At 40.4% G+C, this 16,525-nt stretch overlaps 1 protein-coding gene across 2 annotated transcripts in view; it reads right to left on the reverse strand.

Moving 5' to 3' along the window:
- Dcun1d2 (defective in cullin neddylation 1 domain containing 2) overlaps positions 1-16,525 on the reverse strand; it is a 28,423-nt gene that overhangs the window by 10,840 nt on the left and 1,058 nt on the right. For both annotated transcript variants that reach the window (XM_010619919.3, XM_010619918.2), the window contains exons 2-4: positions 13,157-13,373; positions 10,881-11,049; positions 2,443-2,573 (exon numbers count right to left, since the gene is read on the reverse strand). In XM_010619919.3, the coding sequence (XP_010618221.1) occupies positions 2,443-2,573; positions 10,881-11,049; positions 13,157-13,373 (517 nt within the window). The remainder of the gene's footprint in view (positions 1-2,442; positions 2,574-10,880; positions 11,050-13,156; positions 13,374-16,525) is intronic.

Below are 16,525 nucleotides of genomic sequence, written 5' to 3' on the forward strand. Positions count from 1 at the left end.
ACACATACTACTGGAGATCAGGACACCCAGCTCTGCTACTTTCTCACTTAGATCAGTTATAGTTGAGCAGTCCAGCTAACAATGAAAAGAAAAGGGTACATGCCATCACCTTGCAGTCCTCAACAAGTTTCTGGATCAAGGTGGGTGCAGAGTGCTGCTGGAGGGTCCCAGGCAAAGACAGCTAGAAAATGGGCCTCCAGCCTCAAGAGCAGCGAACGCTACTGAGGTCTTGCCACAAGATGAAACAGGAAGCTGGCAGGCCCCTGGGGCAGCTGCCAGGGAGGAACAGACTGAGTTAAGCATGTGTCCCTGGTGGCTCGATGTAGTCGGGCATTCAGCCACCCTACACGCTGGCACACAGCTGGACATCCATACAAGGTCATCTGACTAGTCTGCTGTGGCAAAGCTGATGAGTACAGCTTCTACAATTTAAGATTTGCACCACCGCTATAATGTTTTATCAACCCAGGATTGGCAAAGTAAGCACCTCAATATAGCTGGAAACTTACAAAGTAACCAGAGCTGACCCACGGCTCCCAAGACCCCCTCCCTCCGCAATCACTGCCCCCTCTCTGATCCTGTGCTCAACAGCAGTCACCCAAACCCTGCTGCCAGGCTCAGAAATAAGAGTCAAGGTATGTTGAGAGTCTGCAGTCTAAACAGGGGCAGCAGTACTCAGAAACAGAGCTGGATCTCACTGGGGTCAGATCCACCTTGGTTCTGCTCCAGACTTTCTATCCTGTTATTGCCAGAGTAATGATAATAATAAGTTGGGGAACCCAACACGTTGTTAATAACACTGCAGATAAGGAAGACTTCAGGACAGCAGGGGACACAGCCACCCTGACCAGAGCCATGTCTTGTCTTCAAAGCCCATCAAAGCCTTTGCTGTGGCTGGGAGGCTGGGCCTGCAAGTATCCACCCTGTGTCTTCTGCAGAGCCGATCAGCCTCTCCCTGCCCCACAGATGCCTCATCTGAACGCAGGGCCATGCACATAGTGAGCACATGCTCTACTGCAGAGCTGCATTCCAGACCCTGGCATCTCTAGAACAGGGATAAACACATCCTCACTCTCCACAGAAACTGATGGGGCCTTCTGAGTTTCAGGGGAGCTGTCAGGTGAGCTTCCCTGGGGCAGGAGACAAACTCCATCTTGAGGAAGGTTTTCTTTGGCACCTTAGCACTGCTTCTGAGATGAGAGGAGGCACGTGGGTAAAGGGTAGTGTCACAGGTGCAATAGACATGAGAGGAAGAAGCTCAACAAAGGAACCTGTCATAGTCCAGTGCATCAACATTAAAACAAACGAGAAGATGAGGAAGAATCCCTGCCATATCTAGGAAGAGAAAGCTGCCTGCCTGCTCTGGTGCCCTGGGTCTGCACCCACACTGACAGGACAACAAATGTAGGAGCGGAGGATGGCACAGGACAGGAAAGAAGAATGTCTATGGCCAACAGCATCTCTGCACGTGGCCTAGAATGTTTAGAAGGGTTTTATGGTTTCCTGTTAATTTCTGTCATCTTATGATACTGCTTTTATTTAGTTTTTCTTTAAAGCATACCTTTCTAATATGCCAGTTTAATTCCTATTTACACTCCTCCCTAAAAACATGTGAGATTTTATTTAACTTATCAAAGACTGTTACATACACTAGGCAACCAAGTATAGGTCAACATAGATTTTTAGGAGAAAAAGCAGAAATAAACCATATAGTATTTGGATGCAACTCCCTCCAAACAAAGCAAAACAAAAAACAAAATAAAACAAAACAAAAAACACCCACCAAACCTCAAATAAACCAAAATCTCAAACTGATAATTTAAGTTGAAAACTTCTGAGATGAAACTAGAAAGTAGACTTTTAGAGATGAGGAGAGGGCAGAGGCGTACTTGGGATGAAAATAGTCCAAATCTTATATGCATATATCAATACCAAATTGAATCAATTACTCCATATTACTAATATGCATAACTCACACACACACACAAACATACACACACAGATGTATAATTTATAATAAAACATATAGGTAATACAGCTCAGAGAGAGGACTAAAGTGCAATTCAGTACACAGGAGACTAGTTTTACAGAAGCCAACTTTTAACTCTCCAGGCCTGTCACAGACTTAGCTGGCAAAATATCACACAGGAAAACAAGTTCTAAACACTAAGACTATCAACTGCAACTGCTGACTTTAGTCAATGAGATACCAATGAGAAGGTATGAAACACTTGCAAATTAGTTTACACTTAAAAATTTAAATACTAACACCCAGAAGTCAAGAGACACAACTGGTTGATATTTTCAGGTATAAGAATAAGCACAGAAAGATGCCAAACCAAGGGCAACAATATCACAGCCTGTGCTGACATCATACTGACTATATCCACTCATTACCTCAGCCAGGCCTCACACCGGAGCACATTTGGATTTCATACTCACCTAAACCCTTTTGCCCGGGGTTCTTAGCAAAGCTAAAGGTAAACTGATAAAAGTCTTTAAACTTTGCAGAGTCCTTAAGCTCCTGTTCCAATCTGGGCAGAAGAGCCTTCAGCTTTTCTGTGCTATCACACCTGTGATGACAGAAACAGGTCTGTTACTTGTGGCAGACAGGCCCCTAACACTCCTTTCCTGCTCGGTGGGAGCTGCACTTCCTGGCTTCTCTTATACTCTGGAGCAACAAGGTTAACTTCTAAGGGATGGGGTGTGAATGGACCATGGTGGACGACAACTCTCTTGCACAAAGAAACTCAAAATGGTGATGCCTATAAAGCTGTAGGTACACTAAAATATTGAGCTGTAAACATCAAGCAGGTGAAAGCATGGTACATGAATTATATTTCAGTAAAACTGTTCAAAGAAAAGCCCAAAACCACTTGTCCCCTTATTAAGAGGCAGACTAGGGCAGTTTAGCTCTGTAGCTGTGACTACGTGGAGAAGCCAAAGCCCTAGAGATGATACAGATACAGTCACAGGATGGACATCCTGGGGAGCTCAGTGACCTCAGGACTGGGCCCCCAACCAGTCTGGGCAACTGCAGTCTCTGTGCTGCCCACACAAGGGAAACAGACCTTATTCCTGAGTATTTCCGGGCCTCTTCATTGTGGGGGGCTAGATTTACGACAGCAATTATTATGAAACCTCTACTATAAAACCTGTATTGTTTTAAAATTGGCTTTTCCTTCAAAAAGTAAAAAACTTAAAATATCAGTCAGACTGGGATGGGGGAATGGGAGACTGGTAGAGCACTTGCCTAGCATGCATGAGGCTCTGGGTTCAATTCTCAACACTGCAAAAGGAAAATTAAATATAATCCAATAAAAACATCCGGCCTTTAAGGCAGAAATGTAGAACAGTGGAACAAAAGCTTCCCTTTTTTATTTCATCTGCCTGGGAATAACAGACAATGCTATATTTCACTTATCTACTTCCAAGTAAAGCAGAGCTCAGCAAAGAGAATAGGAGACACCTAGGAAGAGCCAGGAAAGTCCATGAGCACATGCACAAGAGCCCATACACAGCACTGGCTTCCACAACAGTGCCTGGCCCATGCACATGCAGGCCAGCGGTGAGGGCTTCCCCACAGCGCCCCTCAAGACATTGGCACTAGTCATTTCCTTAGTTTTTTTTTTTTTTGTTTGTTTGTTAAGGAGGAAAGGTTTATTGTAGCTCACAATTTGTAGAAGTTTCAATTCATAGTTGGCTGATTCCAAGGCAGCACGGCATGGCACAGGAACATCAAAGAGGAGAAAAAAACAAACAAACAAACAAAAAAACAGGCCATGGCAAAGCAGACAGGAGGCAGCAGCAGTAGCAAAGTAGCAGCAGCAAGCCTTCAGGCTACAAACCTTTTGGGTAGTGCCACCAACACCCAGGGTGGGCCTTCCCAGTCTCCACACCCAGAACTATGCGAAACCAACTAGCGGACTACTTTAGTTATTACACCTGTAGTTCATATCCACATAGCCTTAATCAACATTCACACAACTTAGATTAGTGATGTCGAACCTTTTAGAGATGAGTGCCCAAATTACAACCCAAAACCCACTTAGTTGTTGCAAAGTGCCAACAGTGCAATTAAACCTGAATAGTGAGGTTTTAGTTTAGAAAAAAACAACTCATACACTAGCATCTTTTATCTTAGAAAAACAAAAAACACGTTTCATAGTTTCACCACCACTGTCCTAAATACAGCCACCTTCAAAAAACCCCAGCTATGAGCCCATGAAGTTTTAGAGGGACATAGATACAAGACATAACCTTCTACCCTGGCCCCCGAAAGACTCATGAACATCCCTTTATGCAAAAAGCATTTAGTCTCTCTAAGAGTTGCCAGAGTCCTAACAATTTCAGCATTGCTTAAAAGTTCAAGTCCAAAGACTTGAACTTTAAGATTTAAGGCAAACTCTTAGCTACGAGCCTCTTTACAAATGAAAAGAAAATTAAACATTTCCAAAATAAAATGGCACAAGATAAACATTCCCATTCCAAAATTGTACATATAGGGGGATAGAAAGGAATGGGACCAAAGCAAGTTCAACAGCCAGGGGGCAAACATTAAGTTCCATAATTTTATGCCCAGCATCATCGGCAACCTGTTCTCGGGGCAAACACTACCACTCATGGGAAAGTGGTGCGTAGGTAAGAAACCTGTTACCAATCCCATGCAGCACTGTGTGTGGAGCCCTCCTCTTCTCCTCCCCACTCCCCAACTTTAAATCCAGCCCTTAGTTTTTTTTTTTTTTTGGGTATCGGGAATTGAACTCAGGACCTTGCACTTTCGAGGCAGGTGGCGGAACCATTGAACTAAATTCCAGGCCCCTGACTTAGTTTTCAAAGGGCAAGGAGTGGCGTCCATTAGGATCCTCTGCAGCCTGTCCAGTGCTGCCAGGCCACAATGGCACAAGCTAAACATTACCATTCCAAAAGGTACAAACAGGAGGATAGAAAGGAACAGGACCAAGGCAAGTCCAAAATCCAGCAGGGCAAACATTAAGTCCCATAGGTCTGTCTAGCGATTAGGGCAATCTGTGGCAAGATTTGAACTCCAAAGGGCTTGGTGGCTCAGCCCCTATGGCACTGTCAGGAGATGTAGCTCTCACAGCCTCTCTTTGGACCAGTTTTGCTCTTTCCTTGAAGCTTTCCTCAGATGATCCATTGTCCTGATTTCTCCAAACCTTTGACTTCACACACTGCTCTCTCCAGGGTATACTGCCTGGCCTACCAGGACTTCTTCAGAGATCTGGGCAGAAGCCTTCCTGACCTCAAAACTCTTGTGTATTGCATGTACCTAAAATCAGCACCACGTGGATGATGCCAGGGTTTGCTGCCAGCTGCAGCCAGGTTTCTTTCACTTTTTGTAGGGGTTGAGTGCCTAGATTGCTGAGCGCTATGAACCCAATTAAGAAGGAATTCTCTAGGCTGCCACCATTTTGGAGCATGGTGCTCTGTGGCTATCTTGTCAAAGCAGTCTTACACCTTTACAATTCTGAGACTGCAAATGCTGAAGTCCTGCTGGTTGTTGTGGTGCCCTCAGGCCATCTTTTCTATTGTCTTGTTCCTTCTCAGCAACCAAGTTCTCCTCTTCTCCTTCTTTGCAGTCTAAAACTTTACTAGAGCTTCTATTCTGGCCAAACCCAGAGCATAGCTGGCTAAAAGCCCTCATTAGATGGCTTTGAAATTTCTTCTGCCAAATTTATTAGTCTATTGCACTTAATCTCATTCTCCTGTGAAGTCTCTGGACATGAGAAAAATGCAGACAAATTTTCTGCCAAAGTATAGCATATATAGTCTGGAGTCCAACAGCCAATGTAGTCTTTGCTCCTAAATCAATCCTCCTGGTCTTTACTGGCTGTTTCTATCAGCATTCTCTTCTGAGATATGACCAGAATTTCCCATCAAATTCAGGTTACAGCATCCCAGGGCTGCTTCCTCAGCCCAAGGTTCCTAAACCATGTGGCCGGGTAGAATCATAGCAAAGACCCCCATTTCTCTGGTACCCAAATCTATCTTAGTTACTTTTCTCTTTGCTAAGACAACATTCTCAACATTCAAAATTTAAGGAGGCAAGGTTTATTTGGCTCACAGTTTGTAGAGGTTTCAGTCCATAATCGGCTGGCTCCAAGGCAGGGTGGCATGGCAGAGGGGCAATGCAGGAGATACAGCTCATGGCATGGCAGGCAGGAGATGCAGCAGTAGCCTTCCTTACTCTGGTCTACCCCAGCCCTCTAAGAGCTCCTCCCCAGAGCCTGTGTGCTTTATGTGACTGGGGATGCAGTATGCTATTTTGTGTCTGTCTTTTCTGCCCTGTGTCTATCTGTGAATGAGGTTTGCTGATGCTGCTTCATTTTCTTTTTCTTTTTTTTGGTACTGGGAATTAAACTCAGGGCCTTGCGCTTGCCAGGCAGCATAGCTACATCCCTCACCCCAGCTCCTTCATTGTTTTTGCCATGCTGAATCCCAGCATTTGGCGAACTGTCTGGCTATTCGTCTTCTAATCACAAGTAACGTCAGGTTTCTGCACATCTACTTCAGTACACATATGAACACATTCTACCAGGGATCCATCTCACAGAGGAGTGGCTGGGTCCCAGGTCCTCTGCATGCCAGAGGGCCCCATCCCCATTACCCGCTGCTGTGTTTAGTCAACTCAGAAGGCAGGTTTTTTTTTTTCGTTTTGTTTTGTTTTTTCCTGGTACAAGGGATAGAATTCAGACCTTGCACTCATGAGGCAGGTATGGTGCCACTCAGCTACATCCTTGGCCCTGATGGGGGTTCCATCTACCTGTAGCTCCCCAGTGAATGAGGCAGCTTCTTATGTTTTCACTGGCCATTTGCACATCCTTTTGTAGGAACTTATTCATTTTTTAATCAGGCATCTTATTATTTTGCAAGAATTCTTTACAGACACAAGCTTTTATCAGTTGGGTATTTTAAAAGTACTCTCACCAGAATGTGAATTGCCTTTTTACTTCCTTGATGTTTTGTGTGACCTGAAGTTATTTTTAGAGGCTTTGCTTCTGACTTTGGGATCAAGGTCTATAATCACTTGAAATTGATTTTCATCCATGGTGAGAGAGGGATCAAGATTTTTTTCCCTATAATTAACCAATTCTTTCAGGACCACTGATGGAAAAGATGTCTCAGATCTTTCCTATCCCTCAATGAGTTACTGTCTTATCAAACATCTTTAATCTGATTTATCTTAAGCATTTTGAGGGTTTTTTTTTTTTTTTTTTTTTTTTGGTACCAGGGATCAAACTTGTGAGGCAGGTGGTAGAACCACTGAGCCAAATCCCTGGCCAGCATTTTGAGGTTTTGATGATACCGAAAGTAACACTAAAATTCACTCTTTTTTGTTACACTATTACATTTAATTAGATTTATGTTAGGTTTTGTTCCTCCATCTCAAAAATTCCAGTATGTTTACTGGATTTGTCAAACTAAAAACTTTTTAGTCAATTCATTTTTATTTAACCATGGATATTGAATTTTATTAATTTATTTTAGGTAGTAAGATGATCTTTTTTCTGTCTGTTAATGTGGTGAATTACACTGATTTTGTGATATCAAAAGAATCTTGTATTCCTTGATTCTAACAAGCTATCATGATGTATTATTCTAGCTTTTTATCCATTGCTTTGGCTTTGCAACTAGATTTAGTTGATTAATCCTGTCACATCTTATGTTCATTTTACCAAATGTTCTGAGGTTTTCTTCAGAAAGTGTCTTGCTATGCACTTCAGGCTGGTCTTGAACTATGCAGCCAAGATTGGCCTCAAACTCATGGTGATTTTCCTACCTTAGCCTCCCTTGTGCTGGAATTGTAGGCACATGCTATCATGTTCTGAGTCTTTTGACTGAGAGTGGCCATAATTCTCCACTTACACAATGTTCTTCCTAGCTTTTCTTATTCCAGGAAGTGCAAGTGCTGGCCTCAAAATAACCTGGAGGATTTCTTCTCTTCTCTGGAGGAGTTGTTTAAAACTGGTGATCCTTTTCATTAAAGAGATGTGCCAATGAAGCCATTCCAACCATAAGTTTCCTTGTGGAGACTTTACAAGTTCAAATGCTAGGATTTAGGGAACTATTAAGATTTCTTATTTCTTCACGTCAGTTTTAGTAAATTATATTTTATAAGTTGTCAAATTTACCACCATAAAGTTGTCCATAATAAAATTATGCCTTAATGTCTGTAGGATCCATAGTAACGTCCTCTCTTTTTATTCTGCATTGGCTACCAGTTATTTAGTGCTTTATGTCTTTGCAAATAACAAAACATCTGGTTTAACTCACTGTTTCAACAATTTCTTTGCTAATGATTATTCCCATTACTGCTAATTAAATTACTGCTCATTAGAAAGGCATGTATTCCATATCTTTTAACATCCTGCAAGTTATCTCTTCTTTCAGTGCTGGCCCTTGAGCATGTCAGGCAAACATCCTACCACTGAATAATACCCCAGCCCTCTTTTTCTACTTTTTAAGTGGACACTCTGCTTACTGACTTTCAGTATTTTTTTCTTTCTAAAATGTACATTCAAGAAGCTGAATCCTGGGCCAGGGATTTAGCTCAGCGGGGCCGCAGTCACCTGCCTCACAAGCATAAGGTCCTGTTTGATCCCCAGTATTAAAAAAAAAAAAAAAAAAGCTGAATCCTACAAGTTTTTACATCAGAATTTTATTATTCATTTCTAAGTGTGTGTTTTCTAATTTCTATTATAAATTATTTTCCAAGACACATGTTATTCACACATATTTTAACTTCCTTATATTTCTAGTTTAGCTGCACTGTGGCCAGAAAACATACCCTGTTATCACTTCAAACCCTTTGCAATTGGTTGCACCTTTATGGCCCAGTTTATGATCAACTGCTACGAATGTTCTGTATTTTTTAAAAGAATATTATTCAAAGGCAATGTTCTACAAATGCCTAAAAGGCCATTTATTGTGTTGTCCAAATCTTCTATTTTTTAAACTGCTTTTTAACCTGCTCATTGTATCAGTTCTTACGAAGTGTTTGAGAATTCCATATTTTCTAGCTTTCTCTTTGAACTTTTTTTTTTGGTTTCAAGATTTTGGAACTACTAAGTACAGAAAAACATAAAAGCTATTGCTCTCCTGGTAAAACAAACCTTTCATCATTATGAAATATTTTTTCATATGTTATCTGTAGAACTGCTTTATGCCCTTAAAGCTTATTTTAACATTAATAAAGCTGCACTTGTTTTGGATTAGTCTTTGCCTAATACATCAACTTTTATCCTTTCCAATTGTTCTGTGCTTTTATATTTTAGGTGTACTTATTGTAAACAGTGTACACAGTAACTGCTTTAAAAAATATAGCATTTAGCTAATATTTAATGCAACTGTATAACCACTGACACCTGTGGGTTTAAATCTCCCATTTCACCATGCACTTGCTGCCTGTTCTGCCTAAGCTTACATTCATTTTGGTTGAATTTCTAAAGTTATCCTATTTCTCTCTCTATTATTTGGAAATTATATTTATTTAGTAAATATTTTCTCATATATTTTAACTTTTTCATTTTCTTAACATATCTTTTTTTTTTTTTTTTCGTGGCACCGGGGATTGAACTTATCCTCTTGTGCTTGCAAGGCAGGCAGTGGAACCACTGAGCCAAATACCCGGCCCCTTTCTTAACATATCTTTTGATGAGCAGTGTCTTTAACTTTGATAAAGTACATTTTATCAGTTCCTTTCTCATGACTGCTTAAGTCTTTTCTAAGAATGTATTCTTTAACACTTTTACATAGGAGTTTTCCACCCCAAATGAACCGGTAGTTCAGGTGTACTTTCCAAAGTACAGAAATGAAGAAATATGTGGTCACACAACTGTCAGAATGGTGTCTTTGGTTCAGTATGGCTGCCAGGAAAGTATCAACAGCAATAAAGAAAGTCTTATAGAGTTTACTGTCCAAACACACAAGGATAAATATTACACAGGAAAAAGCAAGCAGAGGCCTTAAGAACAGGTTTATAGGCTTACACTAGGCAAAAAGCAGGATGTTCTTAGACGTCAATTCTGACATATCAGAGATCCAGAAATACTAGCAAGTCAAACAAGTTGGCTTTTACACCACCACATGAAATAATTCAGTGAGCTTAATGATTAAAAGACAGGTTCATGAGGTGATTTCATTTACTTCTATGGCTCATCTGGTAATTAAGAAATAAGGTGTTAATCCAAACGTATAGGTAGAATAGAGAAATGTAACAAAAACCAAAATGAGTTTATTAATGTTTAATGTAGTGACATAATAAATTATTTATGTTGTTTACAACACTATGAAATAAACTGAATGGTTGAAAAGACTCCTGATATATACTGTTTATTCAAAATTGGCAGAGAATAAAAAAAAAATGAATTATAAAAAGGATTAGAGCGAATGATGATAAATAAAACTTTAAATTAGAATTGAAAAAGAAACTACAGGCCTAATAGTGCAGATAACATAAGGTATTTACATTACATACAAATTAAATACATCGATGTTAAATGACAATGTAAAATAGGAAGAAAAGGGCTAAAGGTGCAGGGGAAGTGGGAAGGGTAGGGGAAAGGAAATAAAGAAAAAGAAAAAAAACGTGAGAAAATGAAAAAATTGAAATAAAATTTTTGTAAATAGGGAAGGGAGGGAGTGAAGGGAGGGAGGGCAGGGGTACGGGGAAAAATGAGAACCAAGACCTGTCATGTAAAGGTACAAGATCCCAATGATGAATGTTAACTGTACTGTATACCTAAAATGTACCAATAAACTCAATGAGGAAAAAAAAAAAACATCGATGTGAAACCACTGAAAAATGCTGAATGTATCTTTCTTTCTGAAAAAATTAAAATTGAGAACAATTTACTTACCCAAGCTCTGTCATGCCATCTACAAATTCCTTTTTGCTAAATTCACACTGAGTGGCAGCCCTGAATTTCCATGCTATGACCAGAACGCTGATACTGGCAGGATCTAGGTTTAAATCATCACAAAACTGCTGAATCCCATCAATTCCTATTTTGTTTTCATCTTGTGGATCTGTAGTTAAAATTAGGGGGAAAAAAGTTATACTACTTTGAAAAGTAATCCTAAAATAGGTAATTAGGATCACACCACTCTATTACATAGTTTAGATATGTTAATCAAATGATTATAGTTTTTTACATAATAACCATTGGGGAACAAATAACCCATAGAGAGTACTATCTTTAAAATTTAGGTTTGAATTTTAAGGAAGGAAAAATCATTGAAACTTCTTTGAGGAGTAGGGGAAAGGTAAAATGGAAAAAAAAAATATGAGAAAGGAAAAATATGGAAACAATGTCTTTGTAAACAGGGCAGGGTGAAGGGAGTAAAGGGAGGGCTGGGAATGGGGTAAAATAGGAACCAAGACAAGTCATGTAAAGGTACAAGATTCCAATGATGAATGTAACTGTATTGTGTACCTAAAATGTACCGATAACCTTAAAAAAAAAATGATTTTACCGGGTGAGGTGGCATACGCTTGTAATCCAAGCTCCTCAGGAAGCTGAGATAAAGAGCAGCCTGGGCAACTTACAAATAAACATTAAAAAACTGCTGGGGCTTTGGGTTTGATTTCTTTTAATAGAAAAAGTAACTCTTGGTTATCCTCCTGCCTCAACCTCCCAAGCGCTAGTTTTACAGGCCAAAAAAATTTAAATATAAGAAACAATTTTCAGTTTTTGAAAACTACACCGAGTAAAACCTTTTTTGTTGTTGTTTTGTATTTTTAGCCACATAGTATGTTCTTGAACAAAGGGTTTTGTTTTGTTTTGTTTAAAGAATGCAATATTCAGGGTTGGGATTTAGCTCAGTGGTTTTGCTCTCTGCCTTGCAAGCACAAGGTCCAGAGTTCAATTCCTGGTACAAAAAAAAAAAAAAAAAAAAAAAAAAAAAAAAAAAAAAAAGAATGCAACATGCAAGGAAAAAGTACACAGTATTCTCAAAATAACAGAATGCAAGGCCAAGGAAATGATCTGTTGGATCTAGTACCTATTTAAATAAAAGTTTTAAGTTGTAGATACTGCTGCACATGTGGGGCAGGCTGATGATGGCCCTTATACAATTGCTCTCATGAAATGCTAGGGAAAAATAAGTTATCAGTCATAGGAATGTCTGAGACACTAGCCTTTTACAGTTTAGACAGCAATGGCGAATCTTTTAGAGCTTTCAATTGACACACAGCCCTCTGAGGCACACGTGCCACAGGTTCTCCACCACTTGTTTAGAACCAAAATGTCCCCAAAAGCCTCATATGAGTGGGGCCAGGTGGAAAGGGGGCAGGTAGCTGAGGGTGTGACCTGGGTGTATTCTTTTCTCAACTCTGCCCTTGTCTCTCTGTTTCTGGCTACCATGATGTGAGCAGCTTTCCTCTTCCAGGTCTTTCCCCAACGATGCTTCTATCTCAGAGCCAGCTGACCATGGACTGAAGCCACTGAAATTGTGAGCCAAAACAAACCTCTCTTCCTTTTAAGTTGCAGGTGTCAGGTATTTTGTCCTAGTGACGAGAAAGGGGCGAATATAGTTTCTAAACAGGGACACTTCCAACTGTTGTCAATATGTCACACTCAAGGCACAGAACAAGTGTTAGGTGAGGGATAGCTCCTGATCAGTTCTTTGTACCCTTCCCTTACCCCCAGTTTCTTTATTGAAGAAATGGAATTCTGGAGCTAAACTCAAAAGGAGCAGCAGCCTGGAGACCTTTTGTCCATGGCAAAAGAAGTTCTACACACACTCTTGTGATAACTGGTAACTTGACTGGCTTGCGAGCTGCCTAAGGGATTAGTAAAGCACGGTTCTGGATGTATCTGGGTGAGTCAAGGAAGCATGACTCTGGGATCCACATCTGGTCCCTGGACACATCCCCTCAGGCATTCTTCTGTGCCCTGGATCCTGGCTGCCATGAAGACAGCAGTTTTACTCTGCACCCTTCTACCATGACAGACCTATCTTGGAGCTAGTGAAACAGGGAATGAACCCTCTAAAACTGTGAGCCACAATAAACCTCTCCTTTAAGTTGTGGGTACTGGATATTACGCCGCAGAGATAAAAATCTAACACAGTGCTCTTCCCTCTGTCACCAGAGACAATGTGTGGTCTGGCTCTCTTGCCATGTGTTCCTTACCTTTGTACCTGCCATACAGCTGCTCCAGCTTCTTCTGGTCCACAGGATTCCGCATGGATTCCCTGTAGTATGTGTCTGGATTCTGGAAGAAGCTGTCTGTGGCCTCGTCTAGTTTCCACTCATTCTGTGTTAGGCAGTAGACAGCAGTTCTCTCACCAGCCTGAGTACAGGCCATGAACTGGCGGACCTTTTCCTTCTGAGTTGATTTAAGCTTATGCTTTGGGATGCAAAAGAAGCGGGAAAGCCAATGAAGTGACTACAGCATTTGTGGCAGCCTCTGTGGCAGCCTCTATTCTGAATGCCTACATTTTAACTGGACTTAAATGTTTTGTTGGGTGACTCCACTTTAGAGGAAGCCAGAGCCTTGTTCATCATTGGTTAAAAAGACTGCACAGCCACCTGCCTCGCAAGCACAAGGTCCAGAGATCAATCCCCAGTACCAAAATTAAAAAAAAAAGACTGCATAGCTTCCTGAAATTGAAATGATAACATCTAATGTGAACAACTATTTGAGTCTAATCTTCAAAGAATTATGAAAATCGGCATTTTATAATAAATTTAGTAATTTTATTTTATAATAATTTTGATTAGTTCTCTGCATGTAGTAATATTTCTTTTTCCCCTAAAAATCTTAGCGCAGTCTAACACCCAAGGTAGGGCCTGATGTCATCACAGGGACAACCAGCAGTTCAGTCTATAACCAGGAGGCTGTGCAGACTGGAAATATTATTAAGTTTCTTTCATTTGAAAAATAGAACCACATTGATGAAAACATATACATACAACTAGAACTTGTGTTACAAGTGACTTGGAAAAGTGTCACAAGTAGGCACAGAATGCTTGTCAGGAACTGAGAAGTGATATACCAGTAACAAGAATGTCCGTTTATGTGAGACAGGGCAGAGGCTGTGGGTTTGCAATAAATAATAAAACTGCCAAGTAACTGTACTATATATAGCCTGCAATGAAACAGAATAACATCTTCAGGCTTCCAGATACAGGATGCTTAAATTTCCACTTCTCAAGGTAACCTGGAGAAAGCAACACTAAAATAAAGTGACTTACTAATATCTGTATATTAAATGAATTGAACCAATAGGTTTTTTTTTTAACACAAATGTTTTACACACTAATACCCTAAGGGGAAACGTTTACTAAAGAGTATTACACTACATCTTCAAATGAAGGCAAGAGTTTACAGAAACATAGAATAAATCATAACTTACAGGAAGGGATAATAAGATGTAGATGAGAAATTAAGAGGGGTGAAAGGAGAATCAAACCAAACCATAAGATTAGTGTAAAGACAGGTGTACAATGTACAAGAGCTGAACATGGGCTGAAAAGCAGGGCTCTGAGCCTCCCAGGTGCCATAGCAAAGAAGAAAATATGTTCAGTTAGGGAAATATCTTCTAGTAGATTTAGAAACCTCCCAGGGCTCAGAAGTGGGACCACTCCTCCTGGCCTGAAACCCTAAGGAAATGGCTCCCTCTGCCCTTTGTAAAAGGACACATGCAATGTCTTCTTTGTACAGACTGATTCTTTACCAAAGGTCAACACTAGACAGCCAAGCAAGTTCCAGAGTTTTCACTAGGGCAGCCCAAATGTGTACCGATACCAAAACTCAATAGGAGAGTGAGCTGACGCTGTGCAGACATATGGTGCACTAGTGTGCTCTGGGATCTGGGCCCTTTGGGGGTTTTACGATGACAAAACTGTCTCCTAACACTCTCAACTGTTACTCAGCCTCTGCTGAGCATGCAGGGCAGGCCTCCAGGCCTGTATGTTTCTTGAAATCATGAATGAACATGAAAGACGCAATAATAATACTTTCATGAGGTCAGATACTAAAAAAACTTCCCATTTTAATTTGATATGGTAAATATCAATAACTATTACATACACAAACGTTCTTTGGGACCCTAATCATGCTTAAAAATACTTAAGGATCCTGAGGCAAAGGCCTAAACGATGAACACTGTGGGTGGTGGCCTCACAGTCTCTAGTGGCTTTTCAGCTCTGTCACTGCAAGGTGAAAGCCACAGTCCAGACAATGTGCACTGTACCTGAAAACTATTTACATAATCAGCAGCTAGCTTATGGTCTGCGGTAACGTGGCCCTGATCTAGAGTCTAAGAAATACATGGAATATATACTAAATAAATTATTTTCTAAAAGCGAGCCCATGAAAAGGAGACAAAGAATTCAAGGCTATATTCTCTCCTAAGACTAACTTTACCTTAGGATAGGTATCACATGCTATGATAATAAACTGATAAACAAAATGCCAGGACCGTTTTATGGAGTTGATAGCTTATGCAACTCCAAAACAGCCCCCCATTAGGAACAGCCATTGCATCTTGGTTACAGAACTACTAACTACTAACAAGATTTAAAAGTTCTGTCATGATTATAAAATCAGTATATCTACATAATAGAACAGTATTCATCTACAAAAAGGAATGAAGTAATGACACATGACAATGTGGGAGAACCTTAAAAGTATACAAATATGCTGAGAAATAGAAGCTAGACACAAAAGGCCACAGGTTACATGATTTCACTGTATAAAATATCCAGAATGGGTAAATCTGTAGAGACAGAAGGTAGATGAATGGATGCCAAGGGTTGAGGGGGAGGATTGAGTTGGAGTGAATGTGTGTATAGGGTCTGTACTTAATGATGAAAATGTTTTGGAATTACATGTGGCAGCTGCACAATGTGAATGTTCTAAGCAGCACTGAATTGTACCACTTTAATACAGATAGCACCCTAGAGCCCCCAAGACTACTCAGCAGAGTCACACACCCTCAGATGGTTGGACCACGTGCTAGTGTCTCCCCACTAATGGCTCCATACCAACACAATGTGGACATGTGGAAGATGGGGTACCTGAACTATTATTACTCATGAGGATCACCTCTCGATGGTCACCCATGTGAGATGTGACAGCTAAATCCACAGTGTAAAGTGCCTACGTGGCAGATACAGGTACATGGATCCAGGTCGTACAAAGTGGTTTAGAATTATTTCTATTTAGTTACAAAGGAGGTAGAAGTGGAAACAAAGAAACAAATAGATCACTATTCAATCCACTTAAATTGCCTAATCTGTACAGGACACCCCCTTAAACCTGGACCCAAGAGGGAGCCAAGGTGTTAGTTTGGCATGAGCACAGCAGTGATAAGGAAGAGCGTGGGGTCTGTCAACAAAGCTGCATAATTTGATGTCATCTTTTACAGGTTTGTCTATAAAATAAGTGATTAAAACAATAATCAAAAGCTAAGTCTAAAGAGCATGTTTGCTTCGTGTCCAAAAGTGACTAGAGATGTAGGTTCAACTGGTAGGAAAGGGAAGTGGCATAAAATT

This window comes from Fukomys damarensis, unplaced genomic scaffold, assembly GCF_012274545.1.
Source record: "Fukomys damarensis isolate Sample0158 unplaced genomic scaffold, DMR_v1.0_HiC HiC_scaffold_6, whole genome shotgun sequence".
Lineage (NCBI taxonomy): Eukaryota > Metazoa > Chordata > Mammalia > Rodentia > Bathyergidae > Fukomys > Fukomys damarensis.